The 14,909-nt window shown below is 40.3% G+C and overlaps 2 protein-coding genes across 2 annotated transcripts; one reads left to right on the top strand and one right to left on the bottom strand.

Annotated features, from left to right (window-relative positions):
• Nucleotides 1-1,696: 1,696 nt before the first annotated feature.
• rh50 (Rh50-like protein) lies at nt 1,697-3,135 on the bottom strand. Its single transcript, XM_037683947.1, has one exon. It carries the CDS (start codon nt 3,119-3,121, stop codon nt 1,697-1,699), a length of 1,425 nt encoding a protein of 474 aa, XP_037539875.1. The 5' UTR covers nt 3,122-3,135.
• Nucleotides 3,136-8,082: 4,947 nt separating this feature from the next.
• Nucleotides 8,083-13,440, top strand: rbm39b (RNA binding motif protein 39b). The gene is made up of 15 exons (XM_037683946.1): nt 8,083-8,296; nt 8,815-8,872; nt 10,302-10,351; nt 10,519-10,710; nt 10,876-10,929; nt 11,096-11,213; nt 11,294-11,446; nt 11,698-11,835; nt 11,920-11,985; nt 12,058-12,262; nt 12,348-12,434; nt 12,513-12,606; nt 12,834-12,939; nt 13,045-13,123; nt 13,202-13,440. Exons 2-15 carry the CDS (start codon nt 8,822-8,824, stop codon nt 13,300-13,302), a joined length of 1,494 nt encoding a protein of 497 aa, XP_037539874.1. The 5' UTR covers nt 8,083-8,296; nt 8,815-8,821; the 3' UTR covers nt 13,303-13,440.
• The last annotated feature ends 1,469 nt before the right edge of the window (nt 13,441-14,909 follow it).

Here is a 14,909-nt window from a genome sequence, read left to right as displayed (position 1 = left end):
TATATATTTAGCTAGCAAGTTAAATATTTAGCTCCCAAGTTAAATATTTAGGTCTGAGGTAAATATTTAGTTAGCAAATTAAATCTTTATTTTGAAATTAAATGTTTAGTTTATAACATATATATATATATATATATATGTATATATATATATATATATATATATATATATGTTTTTCTTAGTTCATATTTTAGATCTTATTACTGTTTTTCTTTCACATTTTATTGTTGGATGTAATTGGGACCTTGTGTACATAATCTCGTTCCACCACATGTACCACATGAGATGCAAATGACAAATAAATCTCTCTGACTGTGATTGTGGCTCTGATCTTTAGGTCCAAGCTAAATATTTAGTTAGCAAATTAAATATTTGTTTTAGGAATTAAATATTTAGATTAGAAAATAAAGGTTTAGTTTGGAAATTAAATATTTATCTTAGACAATTAGTTTGGAAATTAAAAGTTTAGTTTTGAAAATAAATGTTTACCTTGGAAATTAAATATTTTATTTATACTTAAATATTTAGTTTACTAACTAAATATTTAACCTGCAAGTTATTTAGTTTGTAAACTAAATATTTATATTGTAAATTAAATATTTAGTTTGAAACTTTGACATTTATAAATGTATGAATAATATGGTGAAAATATGACTTTGGGAGAAAAAAAAAGTTTTTTTTGTCATGAAAGGCTTATTAATAAACCAAAATATTGCTTTAAATTTTTGACTGTGTAACTTTACAAACGGCACCACATAGAGCAAGACCCTTAACCTTTCCTTAACTAACCCCTGAAGAAAGGAGCAGTCAAAAGGAGAAAACAAACAATCAAACAAACAAAAAATAAAAATAAACCTACAACTTGAGTGCACATTCAGTTTTGGACTCACTAGCTTTCTTTTGAGCAAACCACAATTGGGGCACAATGTATTCATAGTGAATATTACAGAAAACAGTCACCTTCGAAAACATTAAATAAAGAACTGGTACATAATTTGACCAATATGTTTTGGTTGTTTGACATTTAGGTCAAGGTTATGACTGATCATTTATTTCTTGCTGTTGTAATTATAGATGATCCAGTGGATCGGGGCTTCCTCCACTGACAAAGCAAAGCTCTTGATTTAGGGGTTTTCTACATCACTTGCCTCACTCATGGTCATGAGTAGAGCATTTCCAAAAGAACAAGCTTTGAATACAAGAGGCTATTATGAGCGTTTGCCGTAGAGTGGCTGGGCTCAGCCATGGGGCTAAAGAGAAGAGTGTTGTCATCTAGGTAGAGCTCAGATAGAGCAGCTGTTCCTCTCCACTGAAAAAACTCAGCAGAGGTGGTTCAGACATCTGACTGGGATGGATGACTCCCTCTGCAGACCACAACTCTCTGAGAGGGTTATACTTCCTCTTTGACCTGAGATTGGGATCTTCCTGAAACCTGGAGAGTGATGCTGGGAGCGGGGGTGTCTGGGCTTCCTTCCATAACTTGTACCTCTACAGCACAGCCTAAATGAAAGACAAAGGATGGATGGAGGTTGTAAATGAACATGTCTTTTATTATATATTTACAGAATAATGGACATGCACAATAGAGTAACTCACTGCCAACACAAATACCAGTATCAGAAGAAAATAACTTTTACACATTATTTTGCACTATCACAAGCCAAGCAGACTGGAAACACTTGTTGGATGTTGCACATTAAGCAGCAGACTCCTCTGTAGCAATTTTGTTACCAAGTTGAAATGGTGAATCATAGTCTGGAGGAACCTCAAAGAAGAGTTCATCATCGAAGCAAAAATCATCAGAAGGGGATCCGAGGAGAGGCAACCTCAGCACGTAACCTGTGAGGATGCCTCCCAGAGCCGACAAGCCTATTGTGGAGAACACAGCTGCCACCTGGAAGATGGCCTGTTCCTGGGCAGTCCTCCCCAAACCTGCCTGTATACCTGGGATCAATGCCTGGAGCTCATACAGCTTTGGGTCCCCCTCCACTGGTGCTCTGTGGGTAAAGATCTCATATATACTGGGACCGTAAACCTCCTCATCAGCCATCAGTATGGCACATATCCCCGCGGCACATGAAATAAGTCCAGTTAGTCCATGCAAGTTATGTATCCCACACTGATCTTGGATCTTGCAGTGCCGGGCCAAGAACGGACTCAGGTATTTGTAACCCAGCATGCAGGCAGTGCAGCCCAACATACCCAGAGCGTATGCTGCTGCAGGCGATATCATCATATCTACAGATGCTCCGACCGTCACACCTCCAGCCAGGGTCACATTCTGGACATCAGCCATGGAGAGTTTACCGTTCTTGTTGAGCATCGCAGAGAGAGCAAAAGCAGTGAGCGTGGAGGCGCTGAGGCCGATGAAGGTGTGGAGGATAGCCCTGTGCTGGTCATCTCCTTTCAGTGTCAGCGCAGAGTTGAACGAGGGCCAGAACACCCAGAGGAACAAGGTCCCCATCACGGACAGGATGTCAGAATTGTAGCTGGTGTTCTCCTTCACGTGACCTTCACTTAGACCAGACCTGTACAGCACAAAGGTGACACCCAAACCAAAGTAACAGGCAAAGAGATGAATGAGAATAGACCCTCCTGCATCGTTGATCTTCAGGTACTTCAGCACCACCCACTCTGTGACCGCAAACACCGGCACCTCCAGCAGAGCCATGACCAGCAGCTGCAATGGGCTGGTCTTTCCCAGCACCGCCCCGAAGGAGATGAGGACAACGGCACAAGCAAACTCTGCATTTATGAGGTTGATCACCCCAATGTGGATCTTCCCATCGTGGTAGAACTGGAAGTACCCCTGCACAAGAATGGCCCACTGGATGGCGAAAGTTGCTGTCAGAAAGTTGAAAACCATCCCACCAAAACCATAGAGCCGGAAAAATGCCAGCAAACACCCAAAGCCGAGGAAAATCATGACCTGAATGTCTGTAAAGAAGGGGTAGTCCCTATACACCGCGTTGTGCATCGGGTTTGTCTGGTTGGTCTGAAAACGGGCGTCAGCGTGCTCATCGTAGGTGACAAAGGCTGCAAAAAGGGCAATGAAAATCACCTCAGTTAGGAACAGAAAGACAGGTAGCCTCACTCGAAGGTTGGCCGGCTGTTTCTTCATCCTCACAGCTATTTGGATCAAATGACCGTCATCACTGCGAGAGCCTGCTTTATCTCTGTTCAGATAAGAGTTCAGAGACATTGGTTGGCTTTCGTTCAAACGCAGCTCCGCCCCGCTCACAGAGGGAATGAGCTGAGTGGACTTTGTCTACTGTAAAAAAAAAAACGTTCAGAAACGTCAGCAGTTTACTCCAAAGTGTAATAAAAACGATTCTGTGACTTTAACATGTTATATTCTGTACATGAACTTCTTCTAACCTTCAACTCTTGACATTTTTACTCATAGTTTGCACTTGCATGTAGAGGTTTCATCCTTTTCATGCTTTTTATCATTCATTTAAAAAAACAGAGATACTTGGTCAGGTAGAGATTAAATTGCCCCATTTAAGAGGACATTAAACAATGCAAATCCTTAGAATTGTAAATAGTAGGTGTCCTTGGGGAGTTAAAAATTTAACAGCCATGAGGGTAGGTGGGTAGTGTCTAAAGATTAGTTATAGATTATACAGGTGCTGGTCATGAAATTGGAATATCATGAAAAAGTTGATTTATTTCAGTAATTCCATTCAAAAAGTGAAACTTGTATATTATATTCATTCATTACACACAGACTGATATATTTCAAATGTTTATTTTAATGTTGATGATTATAACTGACAACCAATGAAAACCCCAAATTCAGTATCTCAGAAAATTAGAATAATACTTAAGATCAATTAAAAAATAATTTTTAGAAATGTTGGCCAACTGAAAAGTATGAACATAAAAAGTATGAACATAAAAAGTATGAGCATGTGCTGCACTCAATACTTATATGTGGCTCCTTTTGCCTGGATTACTGCATCAATGCAGCGTGGCATGGAGTGGATCAGTCTGTGTCATCAATATCATGGTCTTCAAACCAGGTACCGGTAGCTTTGTCACTGTGTGCAGGTACCAAATCCTGTTGGAAAATGAAATCTGCATTTCCATAAAGTTAGTCAGCAGCAGGAAGCATGAAGTCTCTAAAACTTCCCGGTAGATAGCTGGGTTGACCTTGGACCTCAGAAAACACAGTGGCCCAACACCAGCAGATGACCATCCCCCAAAACCCTGATGGACAAACTATCCACACTAGGACTAAGCCCCTCCATCTGCAACTGGGTACTAGACTTTTTAACAAACAGACCACAGTTGGTGAGGATCCACAACCTCTCCTCCTCCACCATAACCCTCAGCACTGGCTCTCCTCAGGGATGTGTGTTGAGCCCCCTCCTGTTTACTCTGCTCACGTACGATTGTGCAGCTACCCATCCAGGCTGTCACATTGTAAAGTTTGCAGATGATACAGCGTTGGTGGGATGCATCACAAACAATGATGAGTCCAGCTACAGGCAAGAGGTGGAACACCTGGAGAGCTGGTGCAGAGAGAATAACCTTCACATCAATGTGAAGAAGACAAAGGAGATGATTGTGGACTTCAGAAGGAACAAAAACATCTACACCCCCACCCCTGAACATAAGAGGATCTGCAGTGGAAGTGGTCTCCAGCTACAAGTACTTGGGTGTACACATGAATGACAACCTCAGCTGGAGCAACAACACCACCAGCCTGATCAAGAAAGCTCATCAGAGACTCTACTTCCTCAGACGGCTGAGACGAGCTGGTCTGGGAAGCTCAGTCCTCACCTCCTTCTACAGGTGTGCAGTGGAGAGCATCCTGTGCTCCAGCATCAATGTGTGGCATGGAGGCTGCACAGCTGCAGAAAGAAATGCTTTGCAGAGAGTGGTGAAGGCTGCACAGAAATCTGTTGGAATCAGTCTCCCCACCATCACAGACATCTACACCTCCAGATGCAGGAAGAGGGCCACCTGCATCATGAAGGACCCCACTCACCCAGCACACACACTTTTTGCCCCACTCCCCTCAGGAAGGAGGTTAAGGAGCATTAAGTGTAGAACCACTAGACTGAGGAACAGCTTCTACCCTGAGGCTGTTAGACTCATGAATCTCTAACTAGAATAATCACTGTGAAAAACCATATCATGTTGCTGCTGATCTGTTTCATGTTGCTGCTGATCTGTTTCAATGTTGATGTGTTCATGCGTGCACATCTGCTCACAGACTCATGTTCATGTTTGTGCTGATGTTCAATGTTTTATGTTATGAGTGCTTAGTGTATATTTAGTTGATGTTTTTCTTAGTTCATATCTTAGATGTTATTACTGTTTTTCTTAGACATTTTATTGTTGGATGTAACTGGGACCTTGTGTACATAATTTCGCTCCACCACATGTACCACATGAGGTGCGAATGACAATAAAGAAACTCTAACTCTGACTCTGACTGACATGGCACCCCAAACCATCACTGACTGTGGAAACTGACTGACTGGACCTCAAGCAACATGGATTCTGTGCCTCTCCTCTCTTCCTCCAGACTCTGAGATCTTGATTTCCAAAGGAAATGCAAAATGTACTTTCATCAGAGAACATAACTTTGGATCACTCAGCAGCAGTCCCAGGTGAGACGCTTCTGACGCTGTCTCTTGTTCGAGTGGCTTGACATAAAGAATGCGACAGCTGAACCCCTTGTCTTGCATACGTCTGAGTGTGGTGGTTCTTGAAGCACTGACTCCAGCTGCAGTTAACTCTTTGTGAATCTCCCCCACATTTGGAATGGGTTTTGTTTCACAATCCTCTCCATGGTGCAGTTATCCCAATTGCTTGTTAACTTTACATTGTTTCCTTCACTTCGCCTCTCTATTAATGTGCTTGGACACAGAGCTCTGTGAACAGCCAGCCTCTTTAGCAATGACATTTTGTGTCTTGCCCTCCTTGTGCAAGGTGTCAATGGTCATATTTTGCACAACTGTCAAGTCAGCAGTCTTCCCCATGATTGTGTAGCCTACAGAACTAGACTAAGAGACACTTTAAATGCCTTTGTAAGTGTTTTGAGTTAATTAGCTGAATAGAGTGTGGCACCAGGTGTCTTCAATATTGAACCTTTTCACAATATTCTAATTTTCTGAAATACTGAATTTCTACAGGTACTTGAATCTCCCCAACAAACCACAGCATGCATGTTAGGCAAATAGCTGAAATGTAGCTGAAAAAACTGAAAGAAATTAGTAGAAAGAAGCAGAAATTACCTGGTAAATGCTAAAAGAAGTTTAAAAAGCTGGAAAAAAAAATCTATAAAGCTGAAATTAGCAGACAGAAGCTGAAAGAGGCATAAAATAGCTGAAAAGACAGAAAAAGGTTGAAATGAGCTAATAAAAGCTGATATTTGATTAAATTACCATAAACTTAAGCAGAACAGAAAAATTTAAATGAACAGGAAAAGGTTTTAACAGCATAAAGGGATGAAGGATGTGAAAAGAGCTCCATTCATTTATATATTGAGAAAAATGTCCAAAAAAAAAAAAGTTAAATATTTCAAAAAGTTTAACATTGCACAGAAGTTGGAGCAGAAATATCCTGAAGGAAGTGAACGTTTTGATACATAATTGTTAAAATAGCACAAGCATTGCGAAACGATACATACAGAAAAACATATGGAAGAAAAACGGATCTGAATAATGTGAATGCTTGAATATTCACATAATAATGTCTGGCAGCTAAGAGGCAGAAATAATATATCAGTATGAAAAAGTGACCATTTTTACTCTAATAACTGTAATTTACTGACAAACTTTCCCTTTCCTACAACAGTGACATTATTTACATGAACGCTCCTACAAGAACCCTGCAGATGTTGGATGCTGTCTATCATGGTGCACTAAGATTCATAACTGGCTGTGATTATCGTACCCACCATTGCACCCTGTATTCACTGGTTAACTGGACATCATTAACTTCACACAGACTCTAACTGGTACATTTTCATCTTTAAATCACTTCTTGGTCTGCTGCCTTCATACATCTCATGTCTCTGTGTGAGTGCAGCTACAGCATGCGCTCTCAGGTCATTATTACCTGCAGTGTTCCCTCAGGACTGAATTAGGCAAAAGGGCCTTCTTCTACTCTGCTCCTCTTTCCTGGAATACCTTGCAAAAAGATCTGAAGTTCTCGACCTTGACCTCTAAGGGATTTTAAACATCTGTTAAGTTCATGGCAAAAACCAATGCAGACGTTCTAGTTTTTAGTTTTCTAGTTTTCTAGTATTCTACATCGCTTATCTAGCTGTTTTTTGTTTTCCTGATGCATGCTCAATATTTCAGGTAGAAAAATCTTTTAAAAAGTTAAATCTGGTCCTCTGGACATTAAAAAAAAAAGTAGAAACGTTGCGAAGACTTCTTCAGTCTGAGGTGCTGTGTTCAGCTCAGTCTTATAAATAGCACCTTCACAACCAAAACCAGCTGCTCACATGATCAAGGAGGACCATCTACTAGGCTGATGCTCCTCCTTGATCATCAGCTAGTTTTGACTGTCAGCAGCAAACTGGTTGAGCCACTACGAGAAGGTGCTATTTATAAGACTGAGCTGAATACAGCACCTCAGACTGAAGAAGTCTTCGCAACGTTTCTACTTTTCTTTTTTTAAATGTCCAGAGGACCAGACTTAACTTTTTTAGATGTTTTTTGTTTTTTAATATAATTTTCTTTCATTTTTCTTTTATTTATTCTCCTCAATTTGCATGCTTTCTTGTCTTTGTTGTCCACTGTTGTCTTCATTTTTTTTTAAACAGGTCTCTCTTGTAAATGAGTCCCTAAGGCTCAATCAATATGTATAAATAAAAAACTGACAAATAAATATATAATAATAGCTTTATAGGTTTTGTTTATTTTTATAGATGTAGTTAGATGACAGAGAAAATGCTCTTTTCCGGTTGTTGACGACTGCTCTGCGGCCATGATAAACTGCTGGTGGCCAAAGTGGCCTCCATTACGCATTAAGCGCTTGGAACGGTAAGTACCGCTTGTCTCCAGCAGGTGGCAGTAACGCAGCGCCGCCAGTTTAAAGCGAAGAAGAAGAAGACAACGAAGACGGAACGGAAGGAGGACGTCGTGCTACGACTTGCTAATTATAGCAGCTAATGGTTGGGGCGGAAAAACTGTGCACTTGCCATCGAAAATCGTAACTTCATCTTAGTTTTGTGTGTTTAACAAAGACAGAGTCGTCGACAGCAATCTCTTCGGCAGCATATTAACCGTGATATTTAGACTTTGGCACACCATTTCATCAATTTCAGACGGTAACGTCATTGTTTGTCAGATTCAGACAGCTCGCTGCCGCGGAAACGTTCGGTGGCCATCTTGGCTCCCTGTGAACTTAACAGGGTGGTTTTTTTTTCTAACGGATCCCTTAATTGTTCCTAAGTAGCGTTTTTTGAGTTAATTCCGATTTTACTGTGTGTTGTATGTTTTTTCACGTCTGTATACTATTAGTCCGGTCATCAAATTTAACTCGACTAATTCAATCGAAACGAGTAGTTTTCAGCTTGTGGCTAGTTAGCATTAGCTTGTATCGACTAACGCGTGCTGGACTTTGGTTTCCTCTGAGCTGGTTGTTTTTTTGTGATGGTTCTTGTCACTTACTTTAATAAGAGCTATGCATTTGAACAAGTATTGTGAATGTGATGTGTAATGGTAGAAAACGAATTGATTTAAAAGGCATATACCAAACTATGTGCCTATAGTTAGCAGTAGGCCTTTTTATACTTTTTTTTTTTTTAGACATTTGTAACGTTTGTGTTTGTTTCTGTGTTTACAGGATCAAAATGGCTGATGACTTTGACGTTGAGGCCATGCTGGAAGCTCCATACAGAAAGGTGGGTTGAAAGTTACAGAGACGAGGCCTGTAAAAGTACTGTATTACTCCTTTTGCTTAGATCTTTTAAATTTGCTTTTGTGAAAAGTAGTTCACTTGAATGTTGTGTGGTGTGATTGAGTATTAAAGAAGCAATACAGAATTATAAATAAATCCACATCTATCTCTCTTTATAGACTTCCCTAATGATATCTCACCTCTACTCCCATGAATTCATCTTTGGTTCCACTGTGAACTGTGAAAAAAAAGGAAGGTAGTTATTGCGCATATACTGATGTACTGTGGTTCACTTTAGGACTAAAAGAGATTCAACCTAGAACATCCAATCCCTATTCGGTTGCAACAAGGTGAATGCCAATGGTTGATGAGCCCATCTATACCTGTTCAGCAAAGGAGGCAGTATTCATATTTACAATTTGTATTTTGACTCTGGTTCTCACATTAATGTGTTTTTAAAGTGCTGCCATTGTAGGTTTTATGCAATGAATGTTTCACTTTGGATGTAGTTTAATATTTGTTTACTCTAGGAAAAATGTCATATTTTGCTCCTATGTTCTCAGATTAGTCCTTGATAATTGGTAAGTTTTTAAACATAAAACGGCTCTAATCAGCAGATAGCTCAAACATGTCCTTTTTTTGTAGTGCAGTAGAATTTGTGTGTAAATATGAATACTGCCTCTTTCAGCATCTTGATTTTTATTGCATGCTACACAACACAACATTTTCTATATATATATATTGATATTTTAGTATTGCTGTAAACTACAACTTCTATTTAGCATAAATATATAATTATGTATTTTCAGTAGTTGTGTCAAAAGGTTGTAAATATTAATGCAAACTACAGATAATTGTAGTGTAACTGGTGGCTGACTTGATCTTTTTATTTATTTTCATGGGCGTCAGTATTACTAAGAAGTGTGAATCCCTGTTTGCTTCAGGGCAAGATGTGTGACAGAGGTGGCATCGAGCTCTTACAGTCCAAGAACGAAAATGGGTGAAGATCACTGGACTGACACCGACCTCACGGGATCTCTTTTAGTGGCCATGGGCCATGTGTGGTCACGTGATTAGGCACAAATAGTGGCATTGGTACGAACTGTTAGCGGGGGAATGATGAAGAGGACCTGACAAATGTCAAAGCTTCATGAACTCTGCTAATATGTTGGACACTCCCTTAACTTTGCATTGTTGCATTAAGTATTGTGCAGCGTTAAAAATGTAAAACACTGGAGTGGGATGGGAGGCTATTTGGGGTGGTGGAAGACGACTGTCCAGAGATGACAGTAGGAAGTTTGTATTATTATTATTATTATTAATTGAATATATTCTATATTTTCTCCTTTCTCACCCCCACCCCCCTTTTTACCTTGACGACTTGAAATGTTTCATCTTCGTCCTCACGATGTTCTTCTATAAACCTTGCTTAGGATGAGAACAAGTCCTCTCATGCAAATGGACACGATGAACACAGCAAGAAGTAAGTTTTACCTACATGAACAAAATGGCTTGTTTTATTTCACCTTAACTCTTTGTGGTTGTTTCAAATTCACATCCTCCGTAGTAAACCTTTTTAAATGTTAGGTTCATATTTTCCTGAGATTTGCCCTTTTTTAGTTTTCATCTCTTGATCGTAACGCGTTTCAGGAAAAGGAGGAGCAGGAGTCGGAGTCCAGGCTCAAAGAAGAAGAAAAGCAGGAGTAGGAGCCGAGACAGGAAGAAGAATAAGAAGAGGAGCAAGAGCCGAGAGAAAAAACGCAGCCGCAGCAAAGAGCGCCATCGTAGCCGCTCCCGAAGCAAGGAGCGATCCGGACGCTACAAAGCACGCAAGAGCCCAATGTATGTGAACTACTAACACACGTGTGCATTTAATTCAGCCCTACAGCGTCTGTTTGAATCATGTTGAGAGGTGCTGGGTTACTGCAAGCATGTTGTTTTTATTTCCTTTAATTACTTTATTTTTGTGCATTTGAAATAAAGTAATTTTGGGTTCCCTTGTTGCAGTCGTAAACGTTCCAGAAGTCGAAGCCCTTTTAAAAAGGAGAAGAGTCCCGTTAGGTAAGATGGATATTTCTTGTTTTATGTCGGTTTGTATATTAGCACAACGTCAGACGTCCCTGTCCAAACTGTCGGGAGCTGTTGTTAAAATGTTCTCAGTAGAAATGTCATTTTTTTAAAACAACATAATGTTATCGCAGAGATTAAACTTTATTTTCTCATAAAGGCAACCCATCGACAATCTAACACCAGAGGAGCGGGATGCCCGCACCGTTTTCTGTATGCAACTTGCTGCAAGAATCAGAGCTCGAGACCTGGAGGATTTCTTCTCAGCAGTTGGAAAAGTCCGTTATTATTTCTTAAAATGCAATTCCCTTAATTCTCACTTGTACGAAGTCTCGTTACGTGTTGTTTTCTCTCGTAGGTTCGGGATGTGCGAATCATCTCTGACAGAAACTCTCGGAGGTCAAAGGGCATTGCATACATTGAGTTTGTAGAGTCGTCTTCTGTCCCACTGGCCATCGGACTAACTGGTCAGAGGCTTTTAGGCGTGCCCATCATCGTCCAGGCCTCTCAGGTCAGTGACTTTATTACAATTGAATCTAAAAATTGTACAACATAAATATTTATGTGAAATGTATAAACCTTCGATTTTAACTGTTTTTCACAGATGACTTGAAATGTTTGTGTCATTGAAAGTCCGTTCAGAAATGCAGAGGAGCAGAACGCGTTAGCGTCACTGGTGTAGCACTAAATCAATGAGGCTGGTGTTTGTCCCAGTTGTGTGTTCACTCGGTGGAGTAAAGAACTTTCTCCATTGATTTCCAGGCAGAGAAAAACCGAGCTGCAGCTGCGGCCAACAATCTACAGAAAGGCTGTGCTGGTCCCATGCGGCTGTACGTGGGCTCGCTGCACTTCAACATTACTGAGGAAATGCTGCGAGGGATCTTTGAGCCGTTTGGAAAGGTAAGAAATCAACTTCACACGTCACATTATTTATTCATGGGTTATTGTTTTTTTTTACCCCCTCTACGTGTTTTGTTTTCAAAGATTGAAGGGATCCAGCTCATGATGGACAGCGAGACTGGGAGATCCAAAGGTTACGGCTTTATATCAGTAAGTGAAGCTTTTGTATTTGGTTCGACTGCAGTTTGTCACTTTGTTCACTCTGACCTCCACGTTGTGAAGTTTGCAGATGCAGAATGTGCAAAGAAGGCACTGGAGCAGCTGAACGGCTTTGAGCTGGCCGGACGTCCTATGAAGGTGGGGCACGTTACAGAGCGCTCGGACTCGTCAACAGCTAGCTCGTTTCTGGACAACGATGAACTGGAGAGAACTGGTATCGACCTCGGCACAACGGGGCGCCTGCAGCTTATGGCTCGACTAGCAGAAGGTTCGTTACTCAAGTCGGACCCAAAAGAAATCTTAATTACTGTAGTCGTTGCTGTGTGTTATTCTTTGTTCCCCTCCTTCCACAGGAACTGGCTTGAAGATCCCTCCTGCTGCTCAGCAGGCTCTACAGATGACCGGGTCCATTTCCTTTGGGGGCATGGCTACTCCATCAGGTTAGAATGGAGATAAACAGCTGTTTGTATTTTTGCTGTTTGTAAATCAACAATAACGTACATGTATTCATCTTACAGTTCCAACCCCAGCTCCAAGCCAAGCTTTGAACCTCCCATCACAGCCACTGGCCACACACTGCCTTCAGCTGTCCAACCTCTTCAACCCACAAGCGTAAGAATATCAGACCGCTTCAAGTTAACTTGGTATTCACAGGTTAACAAATACCTTGAAACAATTTTAAAGTACTTGGCCAGTTTCATTGTATTAACGTGCAGAATGTTTGACAAGATTTACAGCACAAATTACTGCCATCATGCACACACATGCCCTGATTGTTGTTTGGTCAATACATGCACCCTCAGCTCCTGAAATAATGTATACTGTTGTTTCCACCGTAGAGAAAATGATCCTAACTGGGCTAATGAAATTCAGGATGATGTGATAGATGAGTGCAACAAGCATGGAGGAGTTGTTCACATCTATGTTGACAAGAACTCTCCTCAGGTGAGTGACAGCATGCAGTTACGTAAACGATGTTCGGTCACTTTAGTTTCAGATTTCAACCTAATGAGTTTAAGTTTTCTGATCCGTCTTTGTATTATTTTACAGGGTAACGTGTACGTGAAGTGTCCCTCAATACCGGCTGCAATGGCAACTGTAAACGCCCTTCATGGACGTTGGTTTGCAGGTATGTCAGGCAGAGCTGCAGCAGATAAAGAGCACTTGCATCTACACATGAAAATACAACCTTTTTTTTCTTCCCTAGGTAAAATGATAACGGCTGCATATGTTCCTTTACCGACCTACCACAACCTTTTCCCTGACTCGGTAACGGCCAAGCTGCTTCTAATGCCCATGCGTCGATAGTCAAGACGGCTTCAGAGAGTCCATGTAAATACATTTGTTTGCATTTATGGAATTTCATTGAAAATTAGTTGGCTGTGTGTAATAAAAAAGTGCCCTCACATTTTTTCTCCTCCCCCCCCCCCCCCCCTAAAAAAAGTTGCTTTTCAATTTTTGTGGGGTTGTGTTGTAAACTACCACTGAGAAGTATTCTTCAGGTATCTATTGATCTGTATGTTTTTAAATATTACGTCTTATCTGCTTGTTAAATTCAACAGTTTTAGATTTGAAATGCATTGCAGAGGAACACGAGTGTGTTGGGCAAAGTAGGCCGAAAACGTTGAAGTATATCGATGTCAGCAGTAATCCTTTGTAACTTTATACAGCCATATTTCTTTTCTTTTTTGTATGAAGGCTTCCAATAAATCTGGCAAACGTTGCATGTGGCTTTTATTTTATTACAGCAAGTGTTTAAACCAGGTTAAATGCTTTCATGAATAAAATCTTAATTACGGCAGTTTGACCCCATGTTAATTTAATTTTGTATAAAATTAATTATGGCATCTTCATTGAATTGAAAAGTCACAGAAGTGATTCATTGAAAGGTTTTGATGTCAAACTGTTCTGGGGCTGTGAAGTGAATCAAACATTTAGACTTTAAAACGTTGATACTTGGGGGGGGGGGGGGGGGGGACTGGTTTTGCTTTAAGTTTTGCTGCAGATGTTGAGACTGAACTTAATGGAAATGGTTTTTGTACCAAGTAATCTTTTCTCCACTTAAGTTACTGTGGTTTTAAAGTTTTAATACATTTAATACACGTCATTAAAAGTTGTTTTTCAGACGTGATTATTCATTCAACCAGATTATTCTTGAGAATACTTTTGTTTAAATGGTGTTCCTATGGAGTCTGTCCATTCTTACAAATACTTTGGTATCTATCACATCACTCGCATCATGTTGAAAACTTCATAAATACAAAGTTAAACTGTTTTTCAGAAATACATCCTGTTTACCTCTGAATGTTGAGGAACACCTTGTAACTGACTTTCCTCCCCTCCATCGACTACAGTGACGTTATTTACATGAACGCTCCTACAAGCACCCTCCAGATGTTAGATGCTGTCTATCACAGTGCGCTAACATTCATAACTAGCTGTAACTACCGTACCCACCACTGCACCCAGTATCCACTGGTTCATCATTAACTTCACACAGACTCACACTGGTACAGGTCCTTCTCAAAAAATTAGCATATTGTGATAAAGGTCATTATTTTCCATGTAATGATAAAAATGAAACTCATATATTTCAGATTCATTGCACACCAACTGAAATATTTCAGGTCTTTAATTGTTTTAATACTGATGATTATGGCATACAGCTCATGAAAACCCAAAATGCCTGTCCCAAAAAATTAGCATATCATGAAAAGGTTCTCTAAACAAGCTATTAACCTAACCATCTGAATCAACGACGTAACTCTAAACACCTGCAAAAGATTCCTGAGGCTTTTAAAAACTCCCAGCCTTGTTCATTACTCAAAACCGCAATCATGGGTAAGACTGCCGACCTGACTGCTGTCCAGAAGGCCATCATTGACACCCTCAAGCAAGAGGGTAAGACACAGAAA

The sequence above is a fragment of the Nematolebias whitei genome, chromosome 11, assembly GCF_014905685.2.
Source record: "Nematolebias whitei isolate Nwh7 chromosome 11, NemWhi1, whole genome shotgun sequence".
Taxonomy (NCBI): domain Eukaryota; kingdom Metazoa; phylum Chordata; class Actinopteri; order Cyprinodontiformes; family Rivulidae; genus Nematolebias; species Nematolebias whitei.
This window is presented reverse-complemented; position numbering and strand designations above follow the sequence as displayed.